This window comes from Pempheris klunzingeri, chromosome 15, assembly GCF_042242105.1.
Source record: "Pempheris klunzingeri isolate RE-2024b chromosome 15, fPemKlu1.hap1, whole genome shotgun sequence".
Taxonomy (NCBI): domain Eukaryota; kingdom Metazoa; phylum Chordata; class Actinopteri; order Acropomatiformes; family Pempheridae; genus Pempheris; species Pempheris klunzingeri.
Window position 1 is genome coordinate 24,450,289 of NC_092026.1, and position 17,633 is coordinate 24,467,921.

At 45.8% G+C, this 17,633-nt stretch overlaps 1 protein-coding gene across 2 annotated transcripts; it reads left to right on the forward strand.

Annotated features, from left to right (window-relative positions):
* Nucleotides 1-4,902: 4,902 nt before the first annotated feature.
* On the forward strand, nucleotides 4,903-15,303 carry c15h5orf22 (chromosome 15 C5orf22 homolog). 2 transcript variants are annotated; one of them, XM_070845807.1, is made up of 10 exons: nucleotides 4,903-5,176; nucleotides 6,605-6,750; nucleotides 7,496-7,645; nucleotides 8,093-8,307; nucleotides 10,202-10,503; nucleotides 11,368-11,430; nucleotides 13,290-13,411; nucleotides 13,949-14,015; nucleotides 14,254-14,393; nucleotides 14,476-15,303. In XM_070845807.1, exons 1-10 carry the CDS (start codon nucleotides 5,108-5,110, stop codon nucleotides 14,630-14,632), a joined length of 1,431 nt encoding a protein of 476 aa, XP_070701908.1. In that variant the 5' UTR covers nucleotides 4,903-5,107; the 3' UTR covers nucleotides 14,633-15,303. The 2 variants fall into 2 exon arrangements, with proteins under 2 accessions (XP_070701908.1, XP_070701909.1); XM_070845808.1 differs by having other exon boundaries at nucleotides 8,093-8,226.
* The last annotated feature ends 2,330 nt before the right edge of the window (nucleotides 15,304-17,633 follow it).

Sequence of the window (17,633 nt, forward strand, 5' to 3'; positions counted from 1 at the left end):
GACAACAATGCTTCAATGTTAAATGTGTGTTTACTTTGTTCTTATCTCCCTTCTTGTGTGTTTATGTGTAAGTACACAGGAGTGTAGTGGGGAAAAAGTGAAGACAAATTCCTTGTATGCATCCACATACTTGGCCAATAAAAGCCGAGTCTGATTCTGATGACACAAAAACATTGTGTCTATTCAGAGCATCCCTTCAAAAGTCAGCCTGCAGCCATTACTATGGCCAGGTTACTGTTAAATATCTCCTCCCAAGTATTTATGGTGAATCTTGTCATTCCGGAATTCACCAGGAGGTCCAACCAGGTCCCAGGACCCAGGACGCAGGGGTAGCCTGTCATCACATCCTGACACTAACCAGTAAGCTTCCTGTCTCGCACAGTCCACATTTTTCTGCATTTGGAATTCAAATGAATGCTTCATAGGGAACACAAGATAACAGTCACTGGTTCTTGTTTACTGAAGTTGCTGAGTAACATGGAAGCCATAAAACCAGATAAGCGGTTCATGCACAGCGAGTGCTTTTTTTTTTTACTGTTTGCCTTCATTCTACCATACGGACGGATATAACAGCGATGCTTTGATTAAAATCATTTGTGCCATAACATTTTGAAGCTCTGCTGCACAGACTGCTGTGCTCTGTAAATGTTTGGTTTTATCTAAATGAATTGAATGAACAAGTAGTTTAATGTGATGTAAACAAATGGGGTCACATCTGATAAGTGTGACACTCACAATGTATCCTGGTATGTCACTCTAACCAGAGGTGACAGCACAAACATTGCACTGGCATACAAAAGTGAAGCAGCCAAGGACTCCATTGAAATCTGTGCCTTTGAACTCCGATGCCTGATGTTATGTTGCGAGGCAAAAATGATTCAGGAATTTCCAAATCTCGGTCGCTCTATTCACTTCCAATCTAATGCAATCAGCAAAGCCAAGCATATCCCTGCTTTCATCCTTTTGATCAGAAGAAGAAACAATTTACACTTTTCATTTCAGAGGCAGTATGAAATGAAATCAGAATAAAAGAGAGTCAGTAGACAGAGCGCGAGACAGAGAGAGATGGGAAACGGTTTGCTGTGTGTAAATGGATGAAAAGCGCTGAGCACATTTCATTAAAGTGATCCATCATAGACATGCCCCGCACACACACACACACACACACACACACCAGCATACACAGAATTACGTGACTCAAAGAGCTACTCAGTCACTCCTACAAGCTGGTTACTTAGTTGGCTTTCCTGTAGAGTAAAATTGAATTTGGTCCACAAATTAAACACAAACTCAAACCTAGAAAGGACGTGTCGGTGTCACCATATACAGAGCGCATTAATGCTTCACCCTCAGTGTGGTGGGGGCATAGTGCACGCTCCAATTACAACCAGTTTTATACAATCTCCCCTGATGATCAATGGTGGGTTTTTTTATTATTGACATAACTAATAAAACTCATGAATCATAAAAAATGTGTCATTTTTGACCAAGTAGATCTAAATGATAATACATGTTACCCCATACAAACACTGCTTCATTGCTAACCAAAAATAGTAACTAACTCAAAAGAAGAAGAGGTGAAGGGTCTAGCAAAGTAAAACCAGGACTATCAGCAACCTCCACCTCAAAATAATCAGTTCAGTAACTGGACATGATAAAACAGGTCTCTGAGCCCAGGTAGTCCATATTTACCACGGTCACGTGACTTCGGTGTCATCACCACTAAGCTTCAACAAGCTTTTCTCTCAGACGGCCTTTGTAGTCCCATTTCATCCAGCCGACCGGATATTCGCCAGAAGCAGCTGGGTTAGACCCTCCCACTGCGCCGCTTGGTCCGGGACGGTGGACGGAAGACGATGTGGGCAGCAAGCAGCTGAACGTCTGCTTTAATCCACACACTCAAATTCTGTCACTAGTGATATGTGTGTCAGTAATAAAGGCGAATGATAATAGATAAATAAAAATAAACACAGTGAAGCTTGAGCGAGCTATGCCCACTGCGTCTGGTTGTTAAGGGAGAAATTAAAATCTTCAAATGCACCTCATTGTTTAGGCACACACACACACACACACACACACACATTCCCAAATACATTGATTAAAGTGAACTATGAACTGACGCCCAGCACTACACAGGGCTGTACAGGTTTCCACACACAGTGAACGCCCCTGTACACAATACAAATGCAGTCATTACCATCTTTGCTCCCCAAAATTTCAGCAGCACAGACACCACCTGAATGTGGAAGAAGCCAAGGGCAGATAAAAGGACACAGCCAGTGGAGGGGCTCTCCCCCACCCCCCCTCCCAATAAGCCCTGTAACCTGCTGACAAGAGAACCAACGGCTGAGGATCGACTCAGGAATGTCTTGGCCTCTCTCATCTGAGCCAGAGGAGGAACTGTACACCCTGGCAATGTGTTCTGTTCCTAAAATTGTGGAGTCTGTGGGGCATCGGGGACTTGAAGCTTTCCTGGCCTGCATGGCTTTTTTTCACAGGAGCAGCAGGGGTCCAGTCAGGTGGCCACAACTGTCCGGTGCACCGACCCAAAGTGGCACATATTTAGGAGAGAGAAGGAAGTTGCCAGCAACTCTGGAACTGTCCCTAAAGATTCTGCATCCGATATCCCAGACCGAATCAAATGTGCCCTCCCGTGTCAGTAACAAAGGGAGTAGATGAACAGGGGCTGCTTCACCACGCTGGCTTTGTGTTCTGGAGAGTGTCATTATCCCTGTGGTCCCAGATGATGCAGAGAACGTTATGTACAGTATATATCGGTTTTTGTAACAGTTTTGTTAATCATAATCAACAATTAAAGCTGCAAGCTCTCTGTGCACGCCTGCACGTTGTTGCCAGCCGTTCTACATGGCTCTGTAGAAAATATGCTCTGTGGCAAACAACAGGTTAGGATACTTTCAGTCACGTCTTATATTCCAGTATAAGAAATGTTAACCGCACCCTGAAAATTCCATGTAAATCACATGATGATTGCTTACTCCCTGTTGCCAATAGGTGGCACAATTACTATCTCATTCTAATGCTGTGAGTCCCATAAACAACATTGCATTTCCCTCCATTGTAAGTGAAGGCTGGAAAAAGCTAAATCTGGCCTGATGGAACTTAAATGATCCGTAAGACAAAATACCAGCATATGTAGAAATGCAGACCAGGAGTGAGAAAATCATTTGGGCGGACCAACCCTTTAAGGCAAAACTCAAATTGAATGCAGCTAATGCCCGAATGCCTGACATCACTTCTGCCCTGAGCACAGATCCTTTTTTATTTTTCTCTTACATTCTCTGTCTTCTCTATTTGCTCCCATTTCTCTCGTTCTTTCATCTACAGCAAATATCCTGCTGTGTTTTTGTTCCTCTTCCTCTGTCTTCTCACTCTCTCTCTTTCATGCCCCCCTACCTCCACCAAGTATGCTGCTGTACTTTAAATCTAGCTTTTTTTTCTCTCTTTCTTTGGTCCTGGCTCCACTCATCCCTCCCCTGCCTGTGTTGCTACCTCCACTCATCGCCCTGCTGTCATCTCCTATGGGCTGCGGTCCAAACCAAAAGGAAGAGAGATCAAAGCCTCTCATTGCTCTCAAAGGGCACCATGATCAAAGGGTGGATATATAAGCAGACACCCCCTCACACATCCATACAGCAGCACTGGTCCAACTGATAGAGTGGGTCCAAGATGGTAAAGAAGAAAATGTTTTCAGCAGTTGAATTTCCATGTGTGTGTGTGTGTGTGTGATGACTACAGGTACTGATGGGAGCCTTTTCTTTTTCTGATGTGTTTCTCTGCAGGCTTCTTCTCTCTCTCCTGGTTTGGACCAACGACCAGCTCCACTGTGATGGTCATGCCATGCCTCTCCTCTGATATCCTGTCAAACTACCCCACCTTTAGTGGCTGATTAAAATCAGTTACATTTTCTGTAGATGAGAAACGGCAACTGTGACATTCATTGCAGATCATGTATCTGTGTCCTGAACATGCACTTTCAGTATGGTTTTTATTTGTCACATGGTACCAGTGTGACGTTATAGAGACTGTAGAGAGTCTCTCTGCCTTTAATACACACAGGTTTGATTTGATTGATGATGGCCGACCTTGAGCCAGTCACAGGAAAGAGGGGAATAACTTCACATTGTAACTCCACTTCAAAATGTCACATCAACACAAATCAGAATCAGAATCAGAATCAGAATCAGAATTACTTTAATAATCCCCAGGGGGAAATTGCTTTTTGCTACACACAGCTCCAAAAGAATAAGAACAACAATAAGAATACACTTCAAACACAAAGTAAAATATAAATATATAAAAGTATGAATGTATCTGTATTCCCGGCAGAGGTATAGAAATAAAATGCTGATATTGCTAGTATGCCAAAGTAAACTGCTGTGTGACAATAGTACTTTATTTTTTTCAATTCCTGGGAAATGGCCCTTCTCAAAAATCATCTAATGGCCCTTAGACTCTTGTTCAATATTGTGTGTGTGTGTGTGTGTGTACATGTATCTATGTATGCATATTTGTATGTGCACATGTATGTGTGAGTTAATGTATGTATCAGCATGTCCTGAACCCCAACGTGCTCCTGAAGCAGCTTCAGTGTGTGAATGTCCGACTGAGATTCCTCCTGAATGAATGACGTGTGAATGAGGATGTGATGCTAAAGTGCTTTGAGGAGTTGAAATGACTAGAAAGGTGCCATCTATGTATAGGATGCGTTAGAGGGACTTAATAGCAGTGGGCATAGTGATAATAATCATTTTATTATAATTATTATTATTATTATTAGGTAGTATAACCCTAGGAACCATAGTTTTCATCCTGACTCTTGTTTCCATCCGGACACAAAAACAACCCACAGTGCTGCCTGGTGTCACTTCCGGTGGAGTGACTGATGGCGGCCGTGTGAGAGGCTGCCGTCTCAGCTGGTGTAACCTTACATGGCAGACGGCGTGTGACGGAGCGGTGGCAGCACGAGCTCTGCAGCGGAGGAGTGACGGTGTGACACGGTCACAGCTGACGTCCATTTGGGGAGGAAGCGCTCCTCCACGGACGGAGTAACGGCCAACACTGTCCGAAGCTCAAGTCCAACGGCGTGATGAGTTGTGTGCCGCTGAAGAGGTCCTACAAGGAGCTGCCGGTGTGGATAGTGGAGGACCACCACGATGTAAGCCCGGCGTCTGTCTGTGTCCATAGCTAGCGACAGACAGCTACCGACAGGCAGCTACCCACAGGCAGCTAGCGACAGACAGCTAGCGACAGACAGCTTGTTACAGACAGCTTGTTACAGGCAGCCTGCTACAGGCAGCTAGCTACAGACAGCTAGCTACAGGCAGCTTGTTACAGACAGCTAGCTACAGACAGCTAGCTACAGACAGCTTGTTACAGACAGCTAACTACAGACAGCTTGTTACAGGCAGCCAGCTACAGGCAGCCTGCTACAGGCAGCTTGTTACAGACAGCTAGCGACAGGCAGCCAGCTACAGACAGCTTGTTACAGGCAGCTAGCTACAGGCAGCTAGCTACAGACAGCTAGCTACAGGCAGCTTGTTACAGGCAGCCTGCTACAGGCAGCTAGCTACAGACAGCTAGCTACAGGCAGCTTGTTACAGACAGCTAGCTACAGACAGCTAGCTACAGACAGCTTGTTACAGACAGCTAACTACAGACAGCTTGTTACAGGCAGCCAGCTACAGGCAGCCTGCTACAGGCAGCTTGTTACAGACAGCTAGCGACAGGCAGCCAGCTACAGACAGCTTGTTACAGGCAGCTAGCTACAGGCAGCCAGCTACAGACAGCTTGTTACAGGCAGCTAGCTACAGGCAGCCAGCTACAGGCAGCCAGCTACAGGCAGCCAGCTACAGGCAGCTAGCTACAGGCAGCCAGCTACAGGCAGCTTGTTACAGGCAGCTAGCTACAGGCAGCCAGCTACAGACAGCTTGTTACAGGCAGCCAGCTACAGGCAGCTAGCTACAGGCAGCCAGCTACAGGCAGCCAGCTACAGGCAGCCAGCTGTCTGTGTGGACTGTGTGTGTTCTCTCCGGTGCTTCGGCTTCCTTCCACAGTCCTGAGACACGCAGGCTAACCGGTGACTCTAAACTGCCCGTGGGTGTGAGTGTGTCTGTCTCTGTGTGTCAGCCCTGCTGTGATTGACAGGCAACCAGTCCAGGATGTAGCCCATCTCTCGCCCGAAGTCATCTGGGACTGGCTTTAGAAAATGTCCAGAATGATCAGAGTGGCCCTGATGATGATCCTCTCAGGATTGAAGTAGGATTCAGACCGTATCTGAACTTCTAATTCTGTTCTTCAGACCAGCACCAGCTGAAGTCCTGAACCAGATTTGTCCCCCAGTCGCTGGGATTGTTGCCCCCTGTGATCTGAGCCCAGATTTACTATTAAACTGTTAACTTCTGCTTTGGCAGAACTCTACATCTCTGACCCTGTTCTGTTCTTTTTCTGCTGTTTTCGATTCAAGTGTTCATGATCAACATGTCCAGTGTCTTAAGATCATTTCTGAAATATTCTGTGCCTATTTTTTTTTCATAATAATGAGTCAAAGAGGGTAAAAGTGCTCCTCTCACTCGTTCTTTACTAGGTGGTGTGCCACATTTATCGTGCCATTGCATCAAGACACCTCCCGTTGAAGAACATAAAGATGGTTCATCTAGACTCCCATCCTGATCTGCTCATTCCTGTCAACATGTGTGCCGACGCAGTCTTCGATAAGGAGAAACTCCTCAGGTATGTTGTTTCAGACACACAGTGTGCCACAACGGACCAGCTCACCAGGCTTTTCTTTCATAGTCGTAATAATGGAGCCTCTATTTGACTAAGCTGAGGACAGCAGGTGATGGGCGATCACTTTTTAACCATCCAAACTTCAGCAGCAGACCGAGCGACTATGATCCCTGTTGTCATTAATGCTGTGCTCACGTGGAATCAGGCCGACAGACCACACCTTCTCTTAAATCTAATGTTACTGCTAACACCATGTCCGGTTTACTGTCTGCCTGGATCCACGTGAACGCTGAGTTACTTCTGTGCTATGTTGGACAAACTGCCACATCTCCATCTGTTTATGTAGAACACCATACAGCTAACCGAGGCCACAGCCAGGCTGCTTCACTATAACATCTAGACCAAACTGGAACTAACTTTCCACTGTAGTAATGTCCCCATGAGGCTGCTGGCAGTGTGTTCTGTGTGACACAGTATCTGAACTGTTATCTTCCAAATGTATTTGTGTTCAGTGTCAAAAAGTGGATTAACTGAAGTCATGAATGCTGAAAGTACAGCATCGAGTCATCCAACCCTACGTACAAACAACCAGTCCATTCGAGCCAGCGTTGCTCTGCGCAGCAGTTTGATTCGATGTCATTGTCATTAACAAACATGGACTGACCCAGGGCGTATGATGTCTCTGCCCCAGTGTGTGCTGGGATATGCCTTGTGTTGGACTCAATCACTGCATGCAGCTTTCTCTCAGTGAGTTGAGTATAGAGAACTGGATCATGCCCATGGTGTACGCTGGCCATGTGTCCTGTGTGGCGTGGCTGCATCCATACTGGGCCCAGCAGATCAGAGAGGGGGAGCACAGGATGGCTGTAGGAAGAGACTCCTCCACCTCCACCATCAGGTAGGATACACGGGCAGACCGCCACACACCTTTTTACCACAGTTAGGTGTTCATTTACATGTAACCTATACGGCACTAACACACACGTGTGGGGTCATGTAATATGGCCAGAGGCTCCCCCTGGCCACCAGTCAGGAGGAGTAACCCATGTGTCATGACCTGAGAGCAGATCTACAGCCCATAGTCCACTCTCACTAGCGGTGCCTGATTGAAGCTGTGTGTGTGGTTACAAACTGGGCTTCACTTCCTCCTCCCTCACTCTCTTAGTTACACCTATTAGGGAAAGATGACTTATTGTGGTGTGTGTGTGAGTTATGTGGCATCATGTGCACAGTTCCTTCCTGCTTCGACCGGTAGAGGTCCAGGGCTTTTACTCATGTTTTACCCCTAGTCTTTGTCCTTGGCCTGTAATGAAGTGCACTGTTCTGCCCTCTCCTTCCTCTGCAGAGTGACCAGTGCAGACAACTACTTCCTCAGTGACGGCCTGTATGTTTCTGAGCAGCAGCTGGAGAACTCCAAACCTCTCCGACTAAATGTGGTCAAAGTGAACCCTGTCAAACCAAGTCACAGGCCGCTCACAGGTGTGTTCTTTAGCCAGTCGGGACGGAAGGCAGGAAGTAGACGAGGAGACGACCTCAGGACCATTAGTAGCCACAGGAATGGTTAGGTTACTTTGATATTCAAGCAGAGATGTTTCTGTGTGTCTGTTGGTTCAGCCATGGTGGAGGCTGCCTGCTGACAGAGTTTAGCCCATAAAATGATGCAGAATTATTAATTAAGGATGTGCCAAAAATACACACTCCAGTGCTGCTTGGAGATCAGCAGCCGGAGCTCCTTCAAAGTTCACTACATTGTTGTTTTTACTATTGGACATTTTCTTCACCCTTTTTTGCTGAAACACGCGTTTGGATTCAAATAAGATGATAGTCACATTAACTATTCGATTTATTTATTATTATTTTTTTTTATCTAGCCAATATTCAAAAATCATGGCCCATCCCTAATTTTCAATGATTGCTACAATTTCACAGAGCCAAAGTGGCACCATCTTCAACAACACCGCCACTTAGGTGGTTGACTCCTCTCAGTGTCAAAACAACATGTCACCAGGACCAGAGCTCCAAACTGCGATGTGCCTCGCTTTTAAGGCAATTATTGTGATCACCAAGAAAACTGAGTTGATTTAGGTGATTTAGAACTCTGTTGCTTCCCTTCAGGCTTCAGTGTGAAAGAAACCTGCTCAACAAGCTGAGGAAACAAAATAATCACTCCTCCTTTGAGAATTTAAAAAGCCTAACAAACAATCTTGAATACATTTCCTTCCCTATTAAACATTTTAAGTTTTTTATATATATATATTTTGAGCCTCCACGGTTGACATCAGTGGGCAATTTTCTTTTTCTCCTGTAAAGGAAATGAACTGTGGAGGAGTTATTCATCACTGCAGTGTTCCCTCTGTCCATGCTGTCCTTGAAGTGATCCCTCCCAACACATGCCCACAGTCCACAGCCCTCACACTGGGCATCCTAAGCTCCAGCTGAAGCTCATATGAGGCTTAAAATAATGTTTGATGTGTTTAAAGCATCAGTAAATCAGTCTGCACTAATTACATAAATGGATTTTAGTGATTCCCCTTGTCTACTTCTGCTTTAGACTGTGTGAAAACACATTATTAAACTCCTCTGCTTTATTAGCCCAATACTGGCTTTATTAGCCCAATACTGGCTTTATTAACACAATACTGGCTTTATTAACACAATACTGGCTTTATTAGCCCAATACAAGCTTTATTAACACAATACTGGCTTTATTAGCTCAATACTAGCTTTATTAGTCCAATACCGGGTTTCTTTGTCCTTTGTGCTCTGCTCACCGGTGTGAAGTGGGCAGGTCTCAGTTGGAAAAAGGTGTCGTCACATACTTTGCTGCACCAGTCAGTTTAGCATTATCGCATGAAACCGCAGCCACACAGTCTGATTAGAGGAGTGTTCTCCACTCCACTCAGAAACCAAAGACTAGATGGAAGACGTGGACGTAGCCTCCAGGTCTGAAAAGTGAACCATAAACCTGCATTCGACTCCACTGGCTCCAAACAGAGGTCTGATTGGATGGAAGTCAATGAGAAAATGAGACTTTTCTCTTGATTTATCAGCTCAGTGAACACTTTCCTGATGAGTTTCTGGTCTCAGTCTCTAGTTTACAGTCGGGGGGCGGGGGGCTGTGTCACTTGTAGATCCAGAACAGCAAGACGGCCAAAATGCCAAAGTTGCATCAGCGCTGATGTCCTGATGTGGTTTAAATGTTCACACGTGCTTATTTAGTCATGAATATGTACGATTAGAATTTTCTGGGGCTTGAAAGTTTTTTCACTCCAAATATAACGTATGCTGTAATGTACCCCAACACAACAGCCAAGATTAATCTTTGCTCAGATTCTATCATTCACTAGAATGTATTCCTCCTGTCTCTTATCCACTGGCTTCATGTATTGGATTCATGAATAGGGATGAACACATGGGATGACACTGCTTAACGCCAGCCGCTCTGCTGTTTCAGAAAATACAACAGAGGAGGTGACAGGGAGACGGTTTGCCAAGAGAGCCCGGACAGAGGGTGAGCCAGCTGGGGAGGCCAGCTGCTCTGAGCCTGTCCTCAGATATACTGACACACAGCTACCAGCAGAGGGCAGCAACGGGACGGGCACGGGGGCCGATGATGATGCTGCTGATGATGAAGGATCCACCGGTTATGTTGTTCAGAGAATATCGGCATTAGTCAGTGAGACAGAGCCGTACATACTGGACATTGATCTGGATTTCTTCTCATGTAAGAATCCCTTCAAGGAATTATACACACAGGTATCTCCCCCCCTCTACACCTCCGCCTCATGTGTTAGTGCTGCTGCAGCTTCTCTAGACACACTTGCAGATGTTTGACTAAATACATGATGATTGGTTTTAAAGAGTCTAAAAACAGATCATTTTTACAGCTGACTTATGCACTTGTTTGAATTATTATCCTTGATGGGAACTGCTCTCTAGCTGTGGGAGACGTGAACAACAGGAAATGGCCAGTAGAGTTTGGAATGAATGAAAATACATCACAGCAACAAAGTAAAGGCTCCATGGGGCTTTGAAGGGAACTGGAACAGGAAACAAAAGGGTCGCTGCCACAAATATTTGAAACAGGGCTGCAGGCGGATAAGAGGAGTTCATGTTTTGTGTTGCTGAGTTGGTTTACAGCAGTGATTTAGGGAGCTTTAGCTCAGGTGGTAGAGTCTCCTCCTCTGTACCAGCTAAACAGGCCTAGAATTATGATCAGCAGAGAAACACAAGCAGGTTATCAATTATATACCTGCAAGTTAGGCCCACCATTACTGATTGGGCTTTCAGGCTATACTTCACATTATTATTGTGCAGGTGAAAAAAAAAGCCTCATTAATGCAAATATACAGTATGTAGCAATCCAAAGCGGTGTAGCACAGCACAGTGAAGGAATATATTCTTTGTGGTAGTTACAGAAAGTACAAAGACCTGCAGTGGAGGAAATGAACAAGATGAATCCAGATGTACTTCTGTCACTACATCACATCTCAGGTGTTCGTTAGGAAGGTGGAGCAACTTTATTTTGTACGTCATGTGTAGTAGGATCCCTCTGTCATTTCTCATAGTGAAACATGTCTCCTTGAACTGACCTCCGCTCCATGTTGTCTCTGTGTCAAGGAAGAGTACGCCATCCTCAAGGAGCTCTACACCTTCAGAGGACCCCGCCCTGATGCTGATGAGGTCAGACACTGTTTTAGGAACGGGTTTCAGCCAAAGATTGCAACACACACTACAAACACACAGGCCCCCTGGTGGAGATGGAGACATATGCCACGTTTCCACCAGCACGACTTGGCCCTACTCGACTCGACTCGGCGCGGTACGGTTGTGTTTCCATTACACCAGGTACCACCTCAAACGTGGGCGGGGTCGTCATAGCAAGGCGGGCCGAAACTCCGGTAGCGTAATTTGTATGCGGCACAAACAAACACAACTAAGGACGTGGAGCGTTTGTTCTGCGTCTATCTGTTTACCTCGTTCACAGAAATAATAAAAACACTTGGTCTGTTTCTGGGGTTTTAAAAAGATAGTTGCTTTCATGACTCATCAGGTGACGCCGCTCCCTGGCCAATCAGTGGTCTGCAGTCTGGTGACGTCACATTGTCAGCTCGACTCAGCTCGCTTGGAACCCCGGCCGAGGAGGTACTAAAATAGTACCTGGTACCAGGAACTAGGGCCGGTGGAAACACTACCTAAAGCGTCGAGTCGAGTCGAGTAGGGCCAAGTCGAGCCGGTGGAAACGCGGCAATAGTCACGTAGAGATGAGACTGTAGGCTCGTACACATCCACACAGAACACTAGTCACCACCAGAGCCACAGAGCCCCTAGAAACAGTAGACTCTTCACTGTTTTCCTCCTCTTTTCTGTACCTGTGTGTTGTTGGAGCCAAAGACGCCTGAGCAATGGAGCAGGCGGAGCAGCTGCACCCCCACTTTTAGACTTGGGGGAACAAACGTGTGTTTGCACCCCCAATTTTTGATCACAGAAGTTTTTTTTTTTTTACACAAGTTTGGATCAGGTGTTCCATCATGTGTCATATGTTGTGTGTGTGTCCTCACTGAAGCTGGTTCCTCATGGAAACTCTGGATAATTCCCTGCGTGTCAGATCCACACACCCAGAGAGCCCTTTCACACATGTAGCACACAACAGGAGACCACCCACTGAAACACTCCTCGTGGTTTAGCCGAGGGCTGCAGGAGGCAGAACATGACGCTGCGGTCGTAATTTGGAGTCTTGAATTGTTTACCATTTATTTTATTATGGATCACAGGAAGTCCTCTCTCCCATTAGCGCTGCTTCACAGCCGAGCGTTCAGACCCAGTCCGAACTACCAGCTACAAACTAAACTACCTAAGATGTGCTAACTAACTATGTTACCGTGCCCTGAATATCTGTGGGCTTGGTTTTCAGTCACTGAGCATGAAGAAGGTTTCCTTCAGGGCTTTCTGCTGGAAAGAGTTTATATAGTCATTATGTGACATGAGGTCCTGATGGGTGAATGGGTCAAAGATTACACTTGTACCCAGTAGACCGGTGTTTGGCTTCTACGTTGTTCCTTCTTCAGGGTTGTGGATTAGAAGCTGAAGTGCACATGATGCTGAATCAGTTGTCAAAAACAACAACAGCTTGGTTTTGAATTGAAAAGTGTCCAGATGAGTTCAGTAGCTTTGCAGTTTGTCTCGGCAAACATCAGATATCAAATATCTGCATTATGTCACAAAGATGGCAATTAATCATAATCTGTCACTCAGTGCTGAGAGTAGAACAGAAGACAATGAAAAACTAATATTTGATGGAGCTTTCTACTGAAAGAGCAGCTCCACTGGCTGTTATTGAAGGTGTTGTAGGAAATGGCATTTTCAGGTTTAAAGGAAAATGTTCCTGTCATACCTCCCCATCACAAGTCATGCACCCCCACTTTTAACTATAACCAGGCCCCCATGGTAGGAGGACAGTACAGAAGAATCTGTAAAATAATCCTAGCTGTTTGTTCTGCTTTGATAAACAACATTAGGTGTGTGTGTGTGTGTGTGTCCAGGAGGAGCTCGATGAGTGTGTGGATCGTCGTGTACGACAGTTAGAAGACCTGGAAGCAGCATTCGCTGACCTGCTGGAGGATGATGGGGAGGAGACGGTTTCACGCCTGGTCAGCGACCCTGGGTAACGTTCAGTAGAGACATCTTCTCCCTGCACATATTTTGACTCGGCATAGCAGGAGAGACCCGTCAGTCCATTCTGTACACCCCCACAGAGTCCTGAGGAGAGGCTCAACCCATCAAACCAAGTGACAGCATAGTGGCTGTGTGCTGGGATGATCTAATATCCCTCCCTGGTTTACTTTCTAGTCAGCAGGGACCCGAGCTTCCTGGCTCTTATTAATCGTGATCATTTTGCATCACGGTCAGATCCTATCATGGCTTTCATCAATTTTTCACATCAGCAAAAAAAGGAAGACCAATCTAACTTTGCTTTCCATTTATTACTCCGGGGACACAGGAAGGAGGAAGCTTTTGCACACGGTATGAAGTGAACAGTGTTTAAACAGCATGTCTGCAGCACCCAGACTGCTTTGCATTCAACACACAACAGCTGTTTTTGTTTTTTTTTGAATAACCAAATGACCTAAAAAGTGACATGGTCCCTTACACCATCACTCACCATGCTGATGAAGTGTTGTATTCTCCTCCTCTCTTTCAGCATGGCTCCATTAGCCCAGCTGGTTTCCAGTCTGAAGTCCAGGAATCTGTGCCCCGACTATGAAATGGTAACAATCTGCCTCTGCTCCAAGTGTCCCAGTATGTTATGTGGTGGGATAAGTGACCTATCCAGTCATTTTGGGATGATCATGTGATGTCCTGTGTGGTCGAGCTGTCACTGCCGGCCTGCTTGAATCTACAGTGTTTATCACTGATCCCATCACTTCTCTCCCCTTGCAACCCCTCACCCTCACTCTCATCCTTCATCCCGTTTCCTGCTTCACGCCCCTCCTCCCTCCCTCTCAGGTCCACCAGGCGGGGTTAACGTGTGATTCCATGGAGCTACCTCACCACATCAGCACCGATGAGGAGATCGACAGGCTGGTCTCGGCTGTGCAGCTGTTTCTGAAGGCTCTGCCCAAACCGACGTTGGTGACTGTGTCCAGGTGAATAATCCAGCCACACACACTACTGGACCCACAGAAACAGAGGTGAAGTGTGTTCATGTGTCACCATGTGTGTTTCCAGGTCCAGTCTGGATGAGTACTGCCCAGTAGAGCAGGTGGACTCGGTCCAAAGCAGAGTACTGGCTGTGCTGGAGAGCCTGTATGGAGCCCTGGAGCTGCACAAAGAATATGAAAGCAGCAGCCCAGAGACTCAGGACAGCCAGCCTCAGGCCTCATAACACACACACACACACACAGAGCCATCACTTTGGGCTTCACTGATGGACTGTTTGATCAGACGCCGCTCCAACGAATCTTGCTGTAAGTTTCTGTCTTTTTTCCAGCAGTTGGTGATGATTCATGTATGTCATGTGTCCATGGTGCAGAACACACTGACACTGTCTGCTCCCCATACACACTGCTGCTGCTTCTTATAGGCAGCAAACCCCATGTGCTGACTGGAGCCAGCAGTGAATGTATCCTTCTAACAAGTCACTGAGTCCCAGTTCAGGGGTCACTGAAGAAGTGATGGGCTTATTTAAACATAACTATGGTTTGCCACGCCTTCCTGCCCCCCCCTTTAATCCCCCCCCCCCAAACTGACAGCAGATGGTGAAACACCGTAGAAGCATTCCTCAGCTGTCTTCAATATCTTTGCCCACGACTTGCAGTTGCAACAGAATATCTCAGCCCCACTACAGCAGAGCGAGGAGTTACCCTCCCCCCAGAGTCACACATAAAGTAGCTAATGGGAGTAGAGGAGTGAACTGTAACCGTTACTGTCAGTGGTTAGTCACACAGTCTGCATTTAAAGGAAGGAGTGCAGTGTCGGCGCTGTAGCGTGGTCATGGAGACAAAGACCTGTTTGAAATGTGCTCATTCAATTAAAGACAGTACGTTTTGAAACGATCATTACTGAGGGGTTTGGTTTTTTTTATAATCCCCACATGAGCAGCATCAGATATTATATTAGGAAACAGTAACAGGAAGAAACCTGGAACAGAACCAGGCTCAGAGGGGGGGGGGGCTTTCTGTCAGGGTCAGTGTTGGGTGGAGGGTGGACAGAGAGAGAGAGAGAGAACAAAACAAAACAAACATTTTAAAGTGGCCTGTGGAAATGTACAGACTGCAGTGGACTTGAACACAGCAGCGTCTGTATTTCCAACAGTCGTACTGTAGAGGGCGCCAGTACGACTCCCCCCCCCACAGCTCACATGGATCCAGTCCGCATGAGGAAAAGCATTCTTACTGCCTGTACGTCCCATTAGTAAGGTTATCCCATCCAGTCTGAGGCTGGCGCACTCATGTGGGGGGTGGATACGTTTGAAAAATGAGCACACTTGGCTTCTCCAAATGTTTGCTGTGTGTGTGTGTGTGTGTGTGTGTGATAATGTATATTTATGTATAAGCTTCTGGATCTAGTTTCTACATCACTTTCCCAGATAACAAATGTAGGCGGCCGTGTCAATGCCTGACCACAACACTGTAAATGTTCATAAATCTCCACATGTTCATGTTGTCGCTTTGACATTTGTGCCGTGGTGATTAGTGATGTGTTGGTACCTGTGCAGCCTCAGTTAAACAGTCTGAGGTGTAATATTATGTTTCGGCCCAGTTTGAACACAGATTGCTGTGGCAAAGTGCAGCATGTCCAGATTAACCAGTGAGACTAATATCATCAGTCGTGTTTTATATTCAAGTCTCCACATGTGAATCTCAGCATAAATTCAGCACTCTGTCCTCTGGATCAGACATCAGACTGAGGCTCTCATTTGGCAAATAAGCACTGGTGTGGAACACTAAAGTTAGGCAGCAGGAGTGCAATAGGCTTCATAAGTTTGGTGAACATGTTATAACTCTGACCTCTTTCCAGGAATCCTAAAGGTCATTACTCTGCCAAGTGAATCACGGCTCATTGTGTTTTCAGTTCTTTTAATAAAAGCAAAGAGCATGTTTTAATCTTGGTATAATAAATAAAGAAAAATAAATAATATTCATGACTCTGAGCTTCTCAATCTGCAGAGTGTTCCTCAGGCCATGGTTCATTGTTCAGTACCATGATGTGGGTTTTCACAGTTCATGTTAAATCACAGCAGATCGTCCACAGGCAGATCAATAGGCTGTTCTTTAACAAGTTACACATACATATACAATAAAATACAATTTGGGCGTTTGCAGCTTTGCCGCTCACTTTCAGCCACTGGCCAGTGGGCTCTGAAATTAAATAACATAGTATATGTACAATCATTGCTGTTCCATCATCACAGGATGTCAAATACAGCTTATTACTGCTAAATCACTTTGCTGCGCAGTCCCAAGGGCTGGTATCCATCCCCATAGAACACAGTGTTACTCATGGAATTCTTGGAAGCAGTTGTTGTTCTTGTTGAGGCACAGGTGAACGCTGCACTTTGAGCACTTGAACACAGTCGGCCCTTACAGTTTGGGAGTTTGCAGCGTTGCCGCCCACTTTCAACCACTGGCCAGTGACCCACAGCATCTGAACGGACTTCCAGTGTTGGAATAGCCTTAGCTGGACCTCGAAGTTTCTTCTTGTGGAATTCCCTTTCAACATCAGATGAAGGCCCCCCCCCCCCCTTCTTCCTTGACATATCCTTGCCTTGCATGCAGAGTGCCTGTGCTACTGATGTTACTGAAGCAAGCAAATCCTTCTGCTGCCTTCTTGAAACATCCAGTGAATCACAATCATGTCGATATAACAGCCAGCTGTTTACGATGACCATATCCACAAGATGAAAAAAGAACCTATGATAGTACTTTTTTGACCTTATCTGGATGCGATAATAAGCAATTATTATGATGCTTGGGCACAGGGTTCTTTTTCAACTTCCCGTCCCATCTTTCTACGTTAGAAGGGTCACAAAACATCTGTTTTACACACGGGAATATCACCAGTTAATCCAACACCAGTTAATCCAACACCAGTTAATCCAACACCAGTTAATCCAACACCAGTTAATCCAACACCAGTTGAACCAACACCAGTTAAACCAACACCAGTTAATCCAACACCAGTTAATCCAACACCAGTTAATCCAACACCAGTTGAACCAACACCAGTTGAACCAACACCAGTTAATCCAACACCAGTTGAACCAACACCAGTTAATCCAACACCAGTTAAACCAACACTAGTTAATCCAACACCAGTTAAACCAACACCAGTTAAACCAACACCAGTTGAACCGTTACACCGGCACTTCCGCCCTCATCACCCGG

Coding starts and splice junctions, on each gene's coding strand:
- c15h5orf22 (XM_070845807.1), top strand. CDS start 5,108: ATGAGTTGTGTGCCGCTGAAGAGGTCCTACAAGGAGCTGCCGGTGTGG. Junction 7,646..8,092: donor TCCTCCACCTCCACCATCAG/GTAGGATACACG, acceptor CTTCCTCTGCAG/AGTGACCAGTGCAGACAACT. Junction 8,308..10,201: donor CATTAGTAGCCACAGGAATG/GTTAGGTTACTT, acceptor CTGCTGTTTCAG/AAAATACAACAGAGGAGGTG.